This window comes from Mesoplodon mirus, assembly GCF_964341445.2.
Source record: "Mesoplodon mirus genome assembly, chromosome: 4".
Lineage (NCBI taxonomy): Eukaryota > Metazoa > Chordata > Mammalia > Artiodactyla > Ziphiidae > Mesoplodon > Mesoplodon mirus.
Genome location: NC_138979.1, coordinates 103,766,015 through 103,785,079, shown reverse-complemented (window position 1 = coordinate 103,785,079; position 19,065 = coordinate 103,766,015). Strand labels below are relative to the sequence as shown.

The 19,065-nt window shown below is 38.8% G+C and overlaps 1 protein-coding gene across 23 annotated transcripts in view; it reads left to right on the top strand.

The window, feature by feature from the left end:
• Positions 1–19,065, top strand: part of MGA (MAX dimerization protein MGA) — a 166,155-nt gene that overhangs the window by 71,486 nt on the left and 75,604 nt on the right. For all 23 annotated transcript variants that reach the window (XM_082617781.1, XM_082617776.1, XM_082617766.1 and 20 more), the window contains exon 2: positions 1,868–2,998. In XM_082617781.1, the coding sequence (XP_082473907.1) occupies positions 1,935–2,998 (1,064 nt within the window). In that variant the 5' untranslated portion in view covers positions 1,868–1,934. The remainder of the gene's footprint in view (positions 1–1,867; positions 2,999–19,065) is intronic.

The following is a 19,065-nucleotide window of genomic DNA, read 5'->3' as shown; positions in this document are numbered from 1 at the left end:
GATGTATGCATTTGTATTTTTGGTATTTTTATGTTATCCTCTTAGATTCTGTCATCTTACACTCTCAGCAGCTGGTTAGATGAGAATGCTAGTTGACGTACACCCTTTACAACACCTCTGCCAAACTTTGATATTTGCCGTTCTGATAGGGTAAAAAACAGTATCTTAGGACGACTTTAATTTCCTCTATTCCGAGACTATGTACGTTTTCATAACCATTTGCTTTTCCTATTCTTTGCCCATTTGTCTGTTAGATTTTTTGTCTTGTTGATTTGTATAGAAAGATCCCTTTTGATATTAGGGAAATGAGTTCTTTATGATATAAGTTGCAAATATAGTTTTCCAGTTAGGCATTTGTTTTTTATTTTGCGTGGATGGTTTTTGTCATGTTAAAAACAAATTTACATGATTTTGAATTTATCAAAAATTCTGTCGTCTTATTGACTTCTAGATTTTGTGTGCTACTTATTATCAAAAAGGTTTTCTCAAAGATTTCTTTAAGAATTAAAAAAAAATTACACTGAGACGGGGTGGGGTGGGATTTAAATGTTTGGTCTGTCTGGAATTTTTTTCAGTGTAAGGTCTGAGGTGTGGAGCCAACTGTTTCTTTCCTAGTAAGTTCCAGTGATTTGTCATGGTTTCTTTAAATGTATGTACTAACACGTTAAATGGCATTTTACTTATTTATGAACTCATGCCAATACCATAATAAGAGTTGATCCTAGGGCTTCCCTGGTGGCGCAGTGGTTGAGAGTCCGCCTGCCGATGCAGGGGACACGGGTTCGTGCCCCGATCCCGGAAGATCCCACATGCCGCGGAGCGGCTGGGCCCACGAGCCATGGCCGCGGAGCCTGTGTGTCCGGAGCCTGTGCTCCGCAACGGGAGAGGCCACAGCAGTGAGAGGCCCGCGTACAGCAAAAAAAAAAAAAAAAAAAAAAAAAAAAGAGTTGATCCTATACAAAGATAACATGTAAATTTGTTAATTTTTACTCATCTCAGGAGAACTTGCTGTGTAATGGAATCCTGGCAAATTAATTCATTAAGTATCAGGATCCTTTTAAAATGAAAATAACTTTCCAATTTAATCTCTTTAAGTCTGTATACTTTTCTTTTCTAAAAACTAAGGCATTTATTTTATTTTTAAATTAATTAATTAATTAATTTTTTGGCTGCGTTGGGTCTTCGTTGCTGCACGCAGGCTTTCTCTAGTTGTGGTGAGCAGGGGCTACTCTTCGTTACGGTGCGCGGGCTTCTCATTGCAGTGGCTTCTCTCGTTGCAGAGCATGGGCTCTAGGTGCGCGGGCTTCAGTAGTTCCAACATGTGGGCTCAGTAGTTGTGGCATGCAGGCCCTGTAGTTGCAGCATGCGGGCCCTTAGAGCACACGGGCTTCAGTAGTTGTGTCGCTTGGGCTCAGTAGTTGTGGCACTTGGGCTCAGTAGTTGTGGCACATGGGCTTAGTTGCTCCGTGGAAGTGGGGTCTTCCCTGACCAGGGATCTTCCCTTGCATTGGCAGGCAGATTCTTAACCACTGTGCCACCAGGGAAGTTCTAAGTCTGTATACTTTTATACTTCATGTAGTTTTTCTAAAATGAATGTACACTTTTTGTTTTTATGTGAGATTGTAGTATGTATAGTGAATTATTGGAGATTGGGATATGAGTAATTTAACTGATTAGATTAAAATGAACTTTAAAAAGATAATCAAATATTCCAGAATCTGTATCTTCACAGTGATTGAGAGAAAAGTAGAAGCAAAGTCTTAGAAGAATTTAGGAATATATTTTTGGGGTAATGTAATCATTCTTATATTTTTGTTAACAAAATAAGTGTTCACTTGATTAAAGTGTTTTTTTGCTTGTTTTTTAGGCTGGGAAGGCCATTGTGATTATGTGGTAACTATAGTTATCTAACTACTGATTTTCCCACTGGAATCATGGAGGAGAAACAGCAGATTATATTGGCTAGTCAAGATGGTGGGACAGTGGCAGGAGCAGCACCTACCTTCTTTGTCATCCTAAAACAGCCAGGAAATGGCAAAACTGATCAAGGAATTTTGGTTACTAATCGGGATGCCTGCGCTTTGGCTAGCAGTGTTTCATCACCAGGAAAATCTAAGGGAAAGATTTGCCTTCCAGCTGATTGTACTGTAGGAGGAATCACTGTCACCTTGGATAACAATAGTATGTGGAATGAATTCTATCATCGAAGCACAGAGATGATCCTGACCAAGCAGGGAAGACGCATGTTTCCTTACTGTCGTTATTGGATAACAGGTTTAGATTCAAATATGAAATATATCCTCGTCATGGATATATCTCCTGTGGATAACCATCGTTATAAATGGAATGGTCGCTGGTGGGAGCCCAGTGGGAAGGCTGAACCCCATGTTTTGGGGAGGGTTTTTATTCATCCAGAATCTCCTTCCACAGGTCATTATTGGATGCATCAACCAGTATCTTTCTATAAACTCAAACTTACCAACAATACACTGGACCAAGAAGGGCATATTATCTTGCACTCTATGCATCGCTACCTGCCGAGGCTTCATTTGGTGCCTGCAGAGAAGGCTACCGAAGTGATACAGTTAAATGGCCCTGGTGTCCACACTTTTACCTTCCCACAGACTGAATTCTTTGCAGTAACAGCTTATCAAAACATTCAGATTACCCAGTTGAAAATAGATTACAATCCATTTGCTAAAGGCTTCCGGGATGATGGGCTGAATAGTAAGCCCCAGAGAGATGGAAAGCAAAAGAACAGCTCTGACCAGGAAGGGAATAGTGTTCCCAGTTCTCCTGGTCAACGGGTCCGTCTTACAGAAGGTGAGGGGTCAGAGGTACAGCTAACTGATTCGGATCCTTTATTGAGGGGTCATGAAGCATCATGCAAGGGTTTGGAGAAGCCTTCCCTTAATGTAAAACGAGACTTTCTAGGTTTCATGGATATTGATTCAGCTCTTGGTGAAGTTCCTCAGTTGAAGCAAGAGGTTTCTGAAAGGTAGGTAACAGATTTTCTATTTTTAGAGATAAAAGGAAGGTTTGAATTTAAAATACTGATTGTGTGGACTGATGACTTTAGACATTGATAAATGCAAGCTGCTATAAAATATACCACAGTTGCTTTTACATTCTGTGAAAGTTCATTTTTCTGTAATGAATATTGATTATGTTCAGAAACCAGAATTGTAGGCAAATTAGATGACTTATCAGAATGGCGACCTTAGATTTAGATTTTAGGTTTAGACTTTTGATAATCATGTGTGGCTGTTCCTTGTTAATACATATAGATGAATTTTTTAAAATATTGAAATATAGTTGAGGTACAGTATGTATAGACAACTCTTGATTGACTGGGGAAGGGAAAAGAATGACCCCCAAATCATAACTGAAACAGAACTTATCCAGTGAGGCACAGAAGAGATTTAAAGTAAAGTTGTTTATATGTAGTACATAAGAATTTTGTGCCTTGTGGACATCATAATCCATAAATTGCCTGAGTAAGAAATAAGCTGAAGGTTATTACATGTTAAAATAGCATGATATACTCTTGTGCTTTTTAAATTTGAACTTGTGTTATTTATTTATTTTTATCAAAGTCTTTATGTTTTTAGAGCAATTTTAAGTTTGCAGCAAAATTGAGAGGAAAGTACAGAGATTTCCCATACAGCCCCTGCCTCCACACACGCATAGCCATTCCCATTAGCAACATTCCTCACCAGAGTGGTACATTTGTGTTAATTGATGAACCTATATTGATGCATCATAATCACCCAAGCATCATAATCACCCAAAGTCTGTAGATTACATAAGGGTTCATTGTTGGTGATATACATTCTGTGGGTTTGGACAAATATGTAATGACATGTATCCACCCTCATAGTATCATACAGAGTATTTTCATTGTCCTAGAAATCCTCTATTCTCCACTTGTTAATTCCCCTTCCCCTTCACATCTGGCAACCTTTTACCTTTTTATTATCTCACTGCTTTGCCTTGTCCAGAATTTCATATAGTTGGAATTATACAGTACGTAGCCTTCTCAAATTGGCTTCTTTCACTTAGTAATATGTATATGTTTCCTCATGTCTATTCATGGCTTGATAGCACATTTTTTTTCAGTGCTGAATAATATTTCCTTGTTTGGTTGTACCAGTTCATTTATTCATTCACCTCCTGAAGGACATCTTGGGTGCTTCCCAGTTTTGGCAATTATGAATAAAGCTGCCACGAACATCCATGTCCAAGTCTTCAGTTCATTTGGGTATATACCAAAGAGCATGGTTACTAGATCATATGGTAACAGTAGTGTTAGATTTATAAGAAACTGCCAAGCTCTTCCAAAGTGGCTGTACCATTTTGCAGAAATGAGAGTTCTTGTTGCTCTGCATCCTTGTCAGCACTTGGTGTTGTCAGTTTTCTGGATTTTGGCCTTTCTAATAAGTGTGTAGTAGTAATATCTTGTTTAAATTTGCCTTTCCCTGATGACACGATGTGGTGCATTTTTTTATATGCTTATTTGCCATCTGTATGTCATCTTTGGTGTCTTTTAAGGTCTATGGCCCATTTTCTAATCAGATTGTTTTACTGTTTTCTTAAGAGTTCCTTATATATTTTGATTTTTTTGTGGGGGGCTGCCTTGGGTCTTAGTTGTGGCACGCGGGATCCTTGTTGCAGTGCGCGGGCTTCTCTCTACTTGTGGCACACGGGCTGCAGAGTGCGTGGGCTCAGTAGTTGCAGTGTGCAGGCTTAGTTGCCCCGTGGCATGTGGGATCTTAGTTCCCCAACCAGGGATTGAACCCGAGTCCCCTGCATTGGAAGGTGGATTCTTAGGACCACCAGGGAAGTCCCAGTTCCTTGTATATTTTGGATAACATGTCTTTTGCAAAAATTTTCTCCTAGTCTGTGGTCTGTCTTCTCATTCTCTTGTCGTTGTCTTTCACAAAGCAGTTTATTATTTTAATGAAGTTCAGCCTATCAATGATTTCCACCATGGATCATGCCTTTGATTTCATATCTAAAAAGTCATTGCCATATTTAAGGTCATGTAGGTTTTCTCTTAGGTTATCTTTTAGGATCCTTATAGTTCTGTGTTTTACATTTTGGTTTATGATCCATTTTGTATTAATTTATGTGAAAGTTGGAAGGTCTGCATCTAGATTCATTTCTTTGCATGTGGATGTCCTGCTGTTCCAGCACCATTTGTTGAGAAGACTCTCTTTGCTCCATTGTACTGTCCTTGCTCCTTTGTCAAAGATCAGTTGACTCTATTTATGTGAGTCTATTTGTGGGCTCTCTAGTCTGTTCCATTGACCTATTTGTTCTTTCACCAGTACTACACTGATTTGATTACTGTAGCTTTGTAAGTAAGTCTTGAACCTGGGTAGTGTTAGCCCTCCAACTTTGTTCTCCTTCAATATTGTATTGGCTATTCTGGGTCTTTTTCTTCTCTATGTAGACTTGAAAATCAGTTCATCAATATCCATAAAATGACTTGCTGGGATTTTGATTTTGGTTGCATTGAATCTATAGATCAAGTTGGGAAGAACTGACATCTTAACTGTATTGACTCTTCCTATTCATGAACACTGACTATCTCTCCATTTATTTAGTTCTTTAATTTTTTTCATCAGAGTATTGTCATTTTCCCCATAGTGATCTTGCACACATTAGATTTATACCTCAGTATTTCACTATTTGGGGGTGATAATGTAAATGGTATTGTTTTTTTAACTTCAAATTCCACTTGTTCTCTGTTGATATATAGGGAAGCAACTGACTTTAGTACTTTATCCTTGTATTCTGCAACCTTGCTATAATCACTTATTAGTTGCAGAAGTTTTTTGGAGATTCTTTTGGATTTTCTACCTAGACGATCATTTCATTCATGAACAAGACAGCTTTCTTTCTCTCAAATCTGTATTCCTTTGTTTCCTCTTCTTGTCCTATTGCATTCACTAGGACTTCCAGTATGATGCTGAAAAGGAGTGATGAGAGGCGACATCCTTGCCTTGTTTCTGATCTTAGTGGGAAAGTTTCTGGTTTCTCACCCTTAAGTATGACGTTTGTTTTAGTTTTTTTGTAGATATTCTTTTTTTTGGCTGTGCCTTGCCGTATGCGGGATCTTAGTTCCCCTTTGTAGATATTCTTGATTAAGTTGAGGAAGTTGCCTTCTATTGCTAATTTACTGAGAGTTTTTATCATGGATGGGTGTTGCATGTTGTCAGATGCTTTTCTTCTGAATCTGTTGATATCATGTGACTCTTTTTTTCTTTTCTGGTTTATTGATGTGATGGATTATGTTAATTGATTTTTGAATGAACCAGTCTCATATACCTGGGATGACTCCTGCATGGTCATGGTGTATAATTCTTTTTATATGCTTTATTTGATTTGCTCTTATTTTGAGGATTTTTGCATTTATGTTCTTGAGGAAAATGGTCTGTAGTTGTCTTGTAATGTCTTTGTCTGGTTTTGGGATTGGGGTTATGCTGGCTTCATAGAAGGAGTGAGGAAGTATTGCCACTACTCCATCTTTTGAAAGAGATTGTAGAGAATTGGTATCATTTTTTTCTCATATGTTTGGGAAATTTTACCAGTGAACCCATCTGGGCCTGGTGCTTTCTGTTTTGGAGCCTTATTGATTCAATTTCTTAAATAAATATAGGCCTATTTTGATTGTCTCTTGTGTGAGCTTTGCAAGATTGTGTTTTTCAAGGAAATGGCTCATTTCATCTAGGATATCATTTGTTGGCATAAAATTATTCATATATTCCTTTATTATCCTTTTGATGTCCATGGGATCTGTAGTGGTGTCCCTCTTTTTCTTTTTTTAAATTTAATTTATTATTTATTTTGGTTGCATCAGGTCTTAGTTGTGGCTGGTGGTCTCCTTAGTTGTGGCATGCACTCTTAGTTGCGCTATGCATGTGGGATCTAGTTCCCTGACTAGGGATTGAACCCACGTCCCCTGCATTGGAAGGTGGATTTTTAACTGCTGTGCCACCAAGGAAGTCCCTCCTCTTTTTATTTCTGATAATAGTAATTTGTGTCTTCTTTCTTTTTTCCTTAGCCTGGCTAGAGGCTTATTAACTTTTTTTTATTAATCTCTGAAAAGATCAATAAAAAGTTTAAAAAATCAGCTTTTGGTTTTATTGATTTTTATCTACTGATTTTTCTGTTTTCAATTTCATTGATTTCTGCCCTGATTCTTATTTCTTTTCTGCTTCTCACTTTGGATTTAATTTGCTCCTTTTTTTCTAATTTCCTAAGGTGGAAACTTAGATTATTGATTTTAGATCTTCTTTCTTTTCTAATATATGCATTCAGTGCTATGTTTCTTTGTAAGCACTGCTTTCTCTGTGTCCCACAAATTTTGATAAGTTGTATTTATATTTTCACTTAGTTCAGAATATTTAAAAATTTCTCTCGAGATTTTTTCTTTGACCCACATGTTATTTAGAAGTGTGTTGTTTAATCAGTTACTTTGGGATTTTTGTTATTTTTCTGTCAGTGATTTCTAGTTTAATTCCATTATAGTCTTTTTTTTTTTTTTTTTTTTTTTTTGTGGTACACGGGCCTCTCACTGTTGTGGCCTCTCCCATTGCGGAGCACAGGCTCCGGATGCGCAGGCTCAGCGGCCATGGCTCACGGGCCCAGCCGCTCCGCGGCATGTGGGATTTTCCCAGACTGGGGCATGAACCCTCGTCCCCTGCATCGGCAGGCGGACTCTCAACCACTGCGCCACCAGGGAAGCCCCCATTATAGTCTTTTAAGTTTTTTAAGATGTGTTGTGGTCCAGAATGTGGTTTAGCTTGGTGAATGTTCCATGTTAACTTGAGAAGAATGTGTATTCTGCTGTTGTTGAAGTAGTCTATACATGTCAATTATATCTAGTTAATTGATGGCTTAACTGAATTCCATTATGTCCTTACTGACTTTCTGCCTGCTGGATCTGTCCATTTCTGATGTGTTTCAGTCTCTAATAGTAGATTCATCTGTTTCTCCTTGCATTTCTTTTAGTTTTTGCCTCATGTAGGTTGATACTCTGTTTTGGGGCATATATACGTTAAGGATTGTTATATCTTCTTGGAGGAATCACCCTTTATCATTATGTAATATCCTTCATTATCCCTGATAACTTTCATTACTTTTAAGTCTATTCTCTCTGAAATTAAAATAACTACTCCTGCTTTCTTTTGATTAGTGTTAACATGATATATTTTTCTCTATCCATTTACTTTTTTTTTTTTTTTTTTTGCGGTACGCAGGCCTCTCACTCTTGTGGCCTCTCCCGTTGCGGAGCACAGGCTCCGAACGCGCAGGCTCAGCAGCCATGGCTCACGGGCCCAGCCGCTCCGCGGCATGTGGGATCTTCCCGGACCGGGACACAAACCCATGTCCCCTGCATTGGCAGGTGGACTCTCAACTACTGCGCCACCAGGGAAGCCCTATCCGTTTACTTTTAATTTTTATGTGTCTTTATATTTAAAGTGGGTTTTACAGAAAATATGTAATTGGGTCTTTTTTTCAAAATTAATTTATTGTATTTATTTTTGGCTGTGTTGGGTCTTCGTTGCTGTGCGCGGGCTTTCTCTAGTTACAGCAAGCGGGGGCTGCTCTTCGTTGCAGTGCGTGGGCTTCTCATTGCAGTGGCTTCTCTTTGCAGAGCACGGGCTCTAGGCGCTTGGGCTTCAGTAGTTGTGGCACACGGGCTCAGTAGTTGTGGCTTGTGGGCTCTAGAGCGCAGGCTCAGTAGTTGTGGCGCACAGGCTTAGTTGCTCCGCGGCATGTGGGATCTTTCCTGACCAGGGGTCGAACCCGTGTCCCCTGCATTGGCAGGTGGATTCTTAACCACTGCGCCACCAGGGAAGCCCTGGGTCTTGTTTTTTTTTTTTTTTTTTTTTTTGCGGTATGCGGGCCTCTCACTGTTGTGGCCTCCCCCGTTGCGGAGCACAGGCTCCGGACGCGCAGGCCCAGCGGCCATGGCTCACGGGCCCAGCCGCTCCGCGGCATATGGGATCCTCCCAGACCGGGGCACGAACCCGTATCCCCTGCATCGGCAGGCGGACTCTCAACCACTGCGCCACCAGGGAGGCCCTGGGTCTTGTTTTTTGATCCATTCTGACTGGTGCATTTAGACTGTTGACGTTCAAAGTGATTATTGAAATAGTTGGGTTAATATCTACCATATTTGTTACAGCTTTTCTTTTGTCCTTGTTCTTTGTTTCTATTTTTGTTTTCCATTCTTTATTTGCCTTTTGTGGTTTTAGTTGAGCGTTTTATATGATTTGGTTTTCTTTCTTTTCTTAGCATATCAGTTATACTTTAACTCTTTTTAGTGGTAACTCTAGGGTTTGAATATACATTTACAACTTAACCCAAGTTCATTTTCAGATAACACTATATTGCTTCACAGGTAGTTTGTAAATCCTCTCTCCTGTTCTTTGTATCACTGCCATCATTAATTTCACTTATGTATAAGTATATATATGTGTTATATACGTAAGTAATCAAACACATTGTTGCTATTATTATTTTGAACAAATTGTTACCTGTTAGATCAACTAAGAACAACAACAAAAGAAAGTTTTTATTTTACATTCACTTACTTCTTCCTTGTTCTTTATGGAGATCTGAGTTTGACCTGTGTTATTTTACATTTGTCTGAAGAACTTCTTTTAATATTTCTTGCAAGTCAGATCAACTGGCAACAAATTCTGTTAATTTTTGTTTGTGAAAGTCTTTATTTCTCCTTTAATTTTACAGGGTACAGAATTCTAGGTTGGTGTTTTACTCTCTGAATACTTATAATATTTCACTCTTTTTGATTCTGTGGTTTCTGAGGAGAAGTTGGATAGAATTCTTATCTTTGTTCCTCTGTAGGTAAGGTGTCTTTTTCCTCTGGCTTCTTTTAGTATATTTTCTTTATCTTTGATTTTCTGTAGTTTAAAAATGGCATCACTACATATAGTCTTTTGGTAGTTATCCTTCTTGGTGTTCTGTGAGCTTCTGGTTCTGTGGTTTGATGTCTGACGTTAATTTGGGGAAATCTCAGTCATCATTGTTTTAAATATTTCTTCTGTTCCTCTCTTCTTCTGATACTCACATTATGTGTATGTTGCATCTTTTGTAGTTGTCCCAGAGTCCTTGGATATTCTGTTCTTTTCAGCCTTTGTTTTCTTTCCTTTTCAGTTTTGGAGGTTTCTGTTGCTATATCTTTAAGCTCAAATTGTTTCCTCAGCCGTGTCTAGTCTACTAATAAGCCTATCAAAGGCATTCTTCATTTCTTTTACCATGTTTTTGATCTTTAGCGTCTCTTTTTGTTTTTCTTAGGATTTTCATTTCTCTGCTTACATTGCACATCTGTTCTTGCATGTTGTCTCTTTATTTATTAGAATCCTTAGTATGTTAATCATAGTTATAAATTCCCAGTCTGGTAATTTCAGCATCCCAGTATGATAATTTTGATGATTGCTCTGTCTTCAAATTGTGTTTTTTTGCCTTTTAGTATGCTTTGTAATGTTTTCTTGATCGTTGGACATGATGTGTTAGGTAAAAGGAAGTGCTGTAAATAGGCCTTTATTAATGTTGTGGTAAGGCATGGATGTGAGGGAAAGGGAAGTGTTCTTTAGTCCTGTGGTTAGGTCTCAGTTTTTTAATGAGTCTGTGCCTCTGGACTGTGAACTTCACAGGTACTTCTCATATTCCTTCTTGCCCCCTTAAGTTGGACAGGATTGGCTAGAGTAGGCTGGATTTGGATATTTCCTTTCCCCAGGTCAGTTAGGCTCTGATAAACCCCACCAAGTTAGACTCTGGTTAACTAATTTTTTCAGAGGTTAGGCTTTTTTGTTAAAAGTAACAGTGACTGACCCCCTGGCCCAGGATTTTTCTCACGAGGGAATATTTACTGTGAGAACCTAGTCTAGCTCCTGGTGGAAAACTTACAGAAATGTGGGAGCACCCCTATAACTGGGTACCCCTGGAGTTTTAAACTCAGGCTTATCTACATTGAGCCTCCAGCAACTCCAGTTACAGTTCAGGTTTTTCTACCCTGGCACTGGTTCCCAAGGTGGTTTCCATTGTCAGTTACTGCTCCAACCATGATCCCCTGTATCCACCTGACTGTTTTCAGCAGTTTACACTGTACTCTCACTGTCTCTCTTTCTCTCTCCTTTTTTTTTTTTTTTTAAATAGAGAAGCCTGTGTGAAACCTGGCTTGTTTCTTTTCAAAAAATATTTATTTATTTGGCCGTGTCGGTTCTTAGTTGCGGCATGTGGGCTCTTTGTTGCGGTGCACAGGCTTAGTTTCCCTGCAGCATGTGGGATCTTAGTTCCCTGACCAGGGATGGAACCCATGTCCCCTGCATTGGAAGGTGGATTTTTAACCCTTGGACCACCAGGGAAGTCTCCTCACCGTCTCTTATGGATTCAAAAGAGTTGTTGATTTTTCAGCCCATTTAACTTTTCACTTGTTAGAACATAGTGGCTATTTCTAAACTCCTTACATGTGCAGCTGGAAACTTGCCTTATTTGAATGTTAAAACCCAAGTTCGGCAGAAGCATATCCCAGCCCAGTACTTTTCTTTTACCTTCCTTTTCTCACTTAATTCATATCCCATTAACAGCTACTAATTCTTTGAGTTTGGAATCCCCACATTGATGAGTTCCCCGACTTGTTTATGAGCAAGTTAGTGCTTTGCTTTTTTCTAAGGGTTGTTGACAGGTGGAGTGTGTGTTACTCAAGCAGTGAACAGGTTTTTCTTTTATTCTGTCAAGGGGGAAAGTGGTTTTCAGTTTATGCTTTTCACTGTGGCTTTTTTTTTTTTTTTTTGGCAGTTGCAACTAGAGGATGCCACCCAGTGTGTAATCATCTTGATTACCCAGTACAATTTAAAAAAATTGAAACACTTCAACACCAGTATTTTTTTGAATTGATTTTATTGAAGGATAGTTGATTTAGTGTTTAATTTTTATTGTACAGCAAAGCGATTCAGTTAGACATATATGTACATTCTTTTTCATATTCTTTTCCATTATGGTTTATCACAGGACATTGAATATACACTGCTATCCAGTGGGACCTTGTTGTTTATCCATTCTGTACATAATAATTGCATGTGCTACTCCCAAACTCTCAATCCATCCCTCCCCTTCTTCTTTCCCCCTTGGCAACTACAAGTCTGTTTTCTATGTCTGTGAATCTGTTTCTGTTTTGTGGGTAAGTTCATTTGTGTTATATTTTAGATTCCACATATGTGATATCATATGGTGTTTGTCTTTCTCTTTCTGACTTACTTCACTTAGTATGATAATCTCTGGTTGCATCCATGTTGCTGCAAATGGCATTATTTCATTCCTTTTTTATGGCTGAGTAGTATTCCATTATATATTATATGTACCACATTTTCTTTATCCAGTCATCTGTCGATGGACATTTAGGTTGTTTCCATGTCTTGGCTGTTGTGAATAGTGCTGCTGTGAACATGGGGTGCATGTATCTTTTTGAATTATAGTTTTGTCCAGATAGATGCCCAGGAGTGGGATTGCTGGATACTATGACAATTCTATTTTTAGTTTATTGAGGAACCTCTATATTGTTTTCCATAGTGGCTGCACTAATTTACGTTCCCACTAACAGTGTAGGAGGGTTTCCTTTTCTCCACACCCTCTCCAGCATTTGTTATTTGTAGATTTTTAATGATGGTCTTTCTGACTGGTGTGAGGTGATAACCTCATTGTGGTTTTGATTTGCATTTCTCTAATAATTAGTGGTGTTGAGCATCTTTTCATGTCCCTGTTGGCCATCTGTATATTTTCTTCGGAGAAAGTTCTATTTAGGTCTTTTGTCCGTTTTTCAATTGGGTTGTTTGTTTTTGTTATTGAGTTGTGTGAGCTGTTTGTGTATTTTGGAGATTAAGTCCTTGTTGGTCACATCATTTGCAAATATTTTCTCCCAGTCCATAGGTTGTCTCTTTGTTTTGTTTATGGTTTCCTTTGTTGTACAAAAGCTTTTAAGTTTGATTACGTCCCAATTGTTTATTTTTGCTTTTATTTCTATTGCCTTGGGAGACTGACCTAAGAAAACATTGGTATGATTTATGTCAGAGAATGTTTTGCCTGTGTTCTCTTCTAGGAATTTTTTGGCAACACCAGTATTTTTACCCTCATTATCCAAGAGCAGTTTAATCTGTCCTTGGATGATAGAGGATTTACTTTTAAAATTAATTTGGAGGCCAGGGTGAGGAGTTTGTTAGTTGAAAGAGTCATGTGTATTTCTTTGTTATAGACAGTGGCTTTTGGTGTTACATGTGGTATTATAAGCTTCTGATCTTAATGAGTCAAGAAAATGGTTCAGATTTATGAGTGCATCAGTATCTTTGTTACTGAAGGGAAAAAACCAACTTGATATGCATGCTCCAAGAAGCAGCATTATCATCATGTCTGAAAGTGGTATTTAGCTATATGCAAACTTTGTCTTCTATAATGCAAGCTTGATTTGGGAGCTGAGATTATTTTGAGGCAGGTGTTGTGCTGAGAACTCTTAGGATTTACCCTCAGAGTAACTTTAATGTGTAACATACAGCAGTGTTAATTATTAATCATGTTGTACATTATAAGTCCAGTGCTTATTTATTTTCTAACTGGAAGTTATACCTTTTCACCACCATCATCCAATTTCCCATTCCCCCGCCTCCAGTAACCACAAATCTGATTTCTTTCTGAGTTTGTTTTGAAGTATAATAGACCTACAACAATATGTTCGTTCTGGCGCGTAGCATAGGGTGATTTGATATTTCTATACATTACAAAGTGATTATCACTATAAATCTAGTTACCATCTGTCAGTATGCAAAGATATTACATTATTATTGGCTGTATTTCCTGCACTGTACATTTCATCCCTGTGACTCATTTATTTTGTAACTGGAAATTTGTACCTCTTTTCATTTCCCTCACTTATTTCATTCATTCCCCCCACTCTCCCCTCCTCTGGTAACCATCTGTTTCTTCTCTAGATCTGTGACTCTGTTTTTGTTTTGTTACGTTTATTCACTTTTTTTTTTAATTTTTTTTTTTTTTTTTGGCAATACGTGGGCCTCTCACTGTTGTGGCCTCTCCTGTTGCGGAGCACAGGCTCCGGACGCACAGGCTCAGCGGCCATGGCTCACGGGCCCAGCCGCTCCGCGGCATATGGGATCTTCCCGGACCGGGGCATGAACCCGTGTCCCCTGCATCGGCAGGCGGGCTGTCAACCACTGCGCCACCAGGGAAGCCCTGTTCACTTGTTTTTTAGATTCCACATATAAGTGAAATCATGCAGTATTTGTCTTTTTAGTCTGACTTATTTCACTTAGCGCAATATCCTCTAGGTCCATCCATGTTGTTGCAAATGGCAAAATTTCATTATTGTTTTGTGGCTAATATTCATCTATCTGTTATCTTCTTTATCCATTTACCTATTTATAGACACTTAGGTTGCTTCCATATCTTGGTCATTGTGAATAATGCTGCTATGAACATAGGGGTGCATATGTAAATTAGTGTTTTTGTTTTCTTTGGAAAAATACCCGGAAGTGGAGTTGCTTGGTAATTTCTATGGCAGTTTTATCTTTAAATTCATGAGGAACCTCCATACTGTTTTCCATAGCGGCTGCACCATTTTACATACTCACCAGCAGTACCTGAGGGTTTCCTTTTCTCCACATTCTCTTCAGCACTTGTTATCTATTGTCTTTTTGATAATATCCATTTTGACAGGTATGAGGTGATAGCTCATTGTGGATTTGACTTGCATTTCCTTGATGATGAGTGATGTTGAGCATCTTTTCATGTACCTGTTGCCCATTTGTATGTCTTCTTTGGAGAGATGTCTATTTAGGTCCTCTGTCCATTTTGTGATTGGATTGCTTGTTGTTTTTGATGTTGAGTTAAATGAATTTTTGTATATTTTGGATATTAGCCATTTGTTGAATTGTTTGCGAATATCTTCTCTCATTCAGTAGGCAGCCTTTTCATTTGTTGATGGTGCAAAAGCTGTGCAAAAACCTTTTTAGTTTTCTTTTTTTCTTTTTTTTTTTTTTTTGCCGTACGCGGGCCTCTCACTGCTGTGGCCTCTCCCGTTGCAGAGCACAGGCTCCAGACACGCAGGCTCAGCGGCCATGGCTCACGGGCCCAGCCGCTCTGCGGCATGTAGGGTCTTCCTGGATTGGGGCACGAACCCACGTCCCCTGCATCGGCAGGCGGACTCTCAACCACTGCGCCAACAGGGAAGCCCAGCTTTTTAGTTTGATGTAGTCCAATTTGTCTGTTTTTGCTTTTGTTTGCCTTGCCCCAGGAGACATATCCAAAAAAATATTGCTAAGACTGAGGTAAAATATTGCTAACACTGCCTGTGTTTTCTTCTAGGAGTTTTATGATTTCAGGTCTTACCTTTAAGTCTTTAATCCACTTTGAGTTTACTTTTGTATATTGTGTGAGAAAATAGTCCAGTTTGATTCTTTTGCTTGTAGTTGTCTGATTTTTTCAACACCATTTATTGAAAAGGCTGTCTTTTCCCCATTGTATATTCTTGCCTCCTGTGTTGTAGATTAAATGTCCATGTAAGTGTGGGTTCATTTCTGGGCTCTCTAATCTGTTCCATTGATCTGTGTCTACTTTTGTGCAAGTACCTTACTGTTTTGATGACTATAGCTTTGTAGTATAGTTTGAAATCAGTGATCATGGTACCTCCAGTTCTTGTTTCTCAATATTGTTTTGGCTCTGTGGGGTCTTTCGGGTTTTCATACAAATTTAGAGTAATTTTTTCTGGTTCTATGAAAAATGCCATTGGTATTTTGATAGGGATTGCACTCAATCTGTAGATTGCCTTAGGTAGTACAGTCATTTTAACAGTGTTAATTCTTCCAGTCTGTGAGCATGGTATATCTTTTCTTTTTTTTTTTTTTTGTTTTTTTTTTTGTTTTTTTTTTGTTTTTTGGGGTTTTTTTTGCGTTACGCAGGCCTCTCACTGTTGTGGCCTCTCCCGTTGCGGGGCACAGGCTCCGGACGCGCAGGCTCAGCGGCCATGGCTCACGGGCCCAGCTGCTCCGCGGCATGTGGGATCCTCCCTGACCGGGGCACGAACCCGCGTCCCCTGCATCGGCAGGCGGACTCTCAACCACTGCGCCACCAGGGAAGCCCTATCTTTTCATCTGTTGGTGTTGTCTCAGTTCTTTTCATCACTGTCTTATAGTTTTCTGTATACAAGTCTTTTACCTCCTTAGTTAGGTATATTTCCAGGTATTTTTTTTCTTTCTGATGCAGTTGTAAATGAGATTCATTCCTTAGTTTCTCTTCGTGATAGCTTGTTGTTAGTGTATAGAAACGCAACAGATCTCTGTGTTTTAATTTTGTATCCTGAAACTTTACAGAGTCATTTATTTGTTCTAATAGTTTTTTGGTGGCGTCTTTAGAATTTTCTATATATGGCAGTTGTATGTCACCTGCAAACAGTGACAGTTTTACTTCTTCCTTTCCAATTTGGATTCTTTTTATTTCTTTTTTTTGTCTGATTGCTTTGGTTAGGATTTCCAATATTATGTTGAATAAAAGGGGTGAGAGTGGTCATCTTGTCTTGTTCCTGATCTTAGAGGCAGTGCTTTCAGCTTTTCGCTATTGAGTATGGTGTTGGCTATATGTTTGTTGTATGATCTTTATTATGTTAAGGTATGTTCCCTCTGTACCTACTTTGTTGATAGTTTTTATCATAAATGGATTCTGAATTTTGTCAAAAGCTTTTTCTGCATTTATTGAGATGACATGATTTTTATTCTTCAACTTGTTAATGTGGTATTACCATTACCAGATTGATTTGCAGATATTGAACCATCTTTGCATTGCTGGGTTAAACCCACTTTATCAAGGTTTGTGATCCTTTTGTATTTACTTATTTATTTGGCTGAGCTGGATCTTAGTTTTGGCAGGAGGGATCTTTAGTTGCGGCATGAAGGATCTTTTAATTGCGGCATGCGGGCTCTTAGTTGCAGCATGCGGGATCCAGTTTCCTGACCAGGGATCGAACCTGGGCCTCCTGCATTGGGAGCACTGAGTCTTAACCACTGGGCTACCAGGGAAGTCCCTATGATCCTTTTAATGCATTGTTGAATATGTTTTGCTTATATTTTGTTGAGGATTTTAACATTTATGTTCATCAGTGACGTTGGCCTGTAATTGTTTTTGCAAGGGGGTGATGTCTTTGATTTTGGTATCAGGGTGATGCTGACCTAATAGAAGTTCGGAAGCATTCTTTCCTCTTTGATGTTTTGGAATATTTTGAGAATAGGTGTTAATTGTCTAAATGTTTGGTAGAATTCACCTTTGAAGCCATCTGGTCCTGGACTTTTGTTTCTTGGGAGTCTTTTAAGGTACTGTTTCAATTTTATTATTTGTACAGTATGTTCCCTACATATGAATGAGTTCTGTTCTGAGAGTGTGTTCGTACATTCAGTTTGTTCGTAAGTCCAACGAAGTTAGTCTAGGTACCCGACTAACACAATTGGCTATATAGTACTGTACTGTAATAGTTTTATAATACTTGTCACACAAATAATACATAAAGAACAAGCAAACACAAAAAATAAAGATAACATTTTTAGTCTTACTGTCCAGTACCTTGAAAAGTACAGCAGTATAGTACAACAGCTGGTGTACAGGGGCTGGCATCAAGTGAACAGGCAAGAAGAGTTACTGACTAGAGGAGGGAGGGGAGGTGGGATATAGTAGAGCTGAAGGATCTTCAGCAATAGGAGGTGGAGGGCAAGCTACAATTTCACTCACACCTGACGGTGATGGAATGCACGTTCGTGTCTTTGAAAGTTTGTAACTTGAAGGTTCGTATGTAGGGAACTTACTGTAATCGACCTGTTTATATTTTGTATTTCTTCCTGATTCAGTCTTGGGAGATTGTACTAGGTGATTATTTCTAGGAATTTATCCAGTTCCTCTAGGTTGCCCATTTTATTGGCATATAATTCTGTGATGTAATCTCTTTATAATCATTTATGTTTCTATGGTGTCGGTTGTTACTTCTCTCTTTTTTATTTTTGATATTTTTGGGTCCTCTTTTTTTTATTGATGAGTTTGGGTAAAGGGTTTGTCAATTTTATCTTTTCAAAGAACCAGTTGTTAGTTTCATCCTTGTTTTGTTTTTGAAAAGGATATTGCTATTTCGTATTGTGTATTGCACAGTGTATGGAAATACAGCTGATCCTTTATATTGATTTTGTATCGTGCAGCTTTGCTGAATTTATTAACTGACTCTGTGTGTGTTTGTGTGTGTGTGTGTGTATTATTTAGAGTTTCCTACATATAAGATCATGTCATCTGTGACAGAGATACCTTTATTTTTTCCTTTCCAATTTGAATTGATACTATTTTTTTCTTACCTAATTGCTTTAGTTACAATTTTCAGTACTGTGTTAAATAGAAGTGGTGAAAATGGGATCATTCTGGTTTGTTTTTTTGTTTTTTTTTTTTGCGGTACGCGGGCCTCTCACTGTCGTGGCCCCTCCCGTTGCGGAGCACAGGCTCCAGACTCGCAGGCTCAGCGGCCATGGCTCATGAGCCTAGCTGCTGTGCAGCATGTGGGATCCTCCTGGACCAGGGCATGAACCCGTGTCCCCTGCATCGGCAGGCGGACTCTCAACCACTGCGCCACCAGGGAAGCCCCATTCTGGTTTTAATTTGCATTTTTCAAGTACATTTTCAGTAATTTTTTCAGAAAGGATGTATGGGACATAGAATTTTAGAATGTTTCACTTCTGAGGAAGGTAGTAATCCCCTTCTTCACCCCTCTCAACAATTTTCTTCTTGCATGTTGAAAAATAGCTTTATTATACCCTTATAATTTTTTTGGTTGAGTGTAGAGTTCCATGCTGAAAATGTGTTGTCGGGTTCCAGTTTCCTGTTGAGAAGTTTGATTCCTGGTGGTTTGGAGGCTCTTAAGATTTTTTTGTTGATCTCTCTTACGAAATTTCACAATGATGAGCCGTGGTATGGTTGTTCTCATCATTGTGAGAAAACACGTTT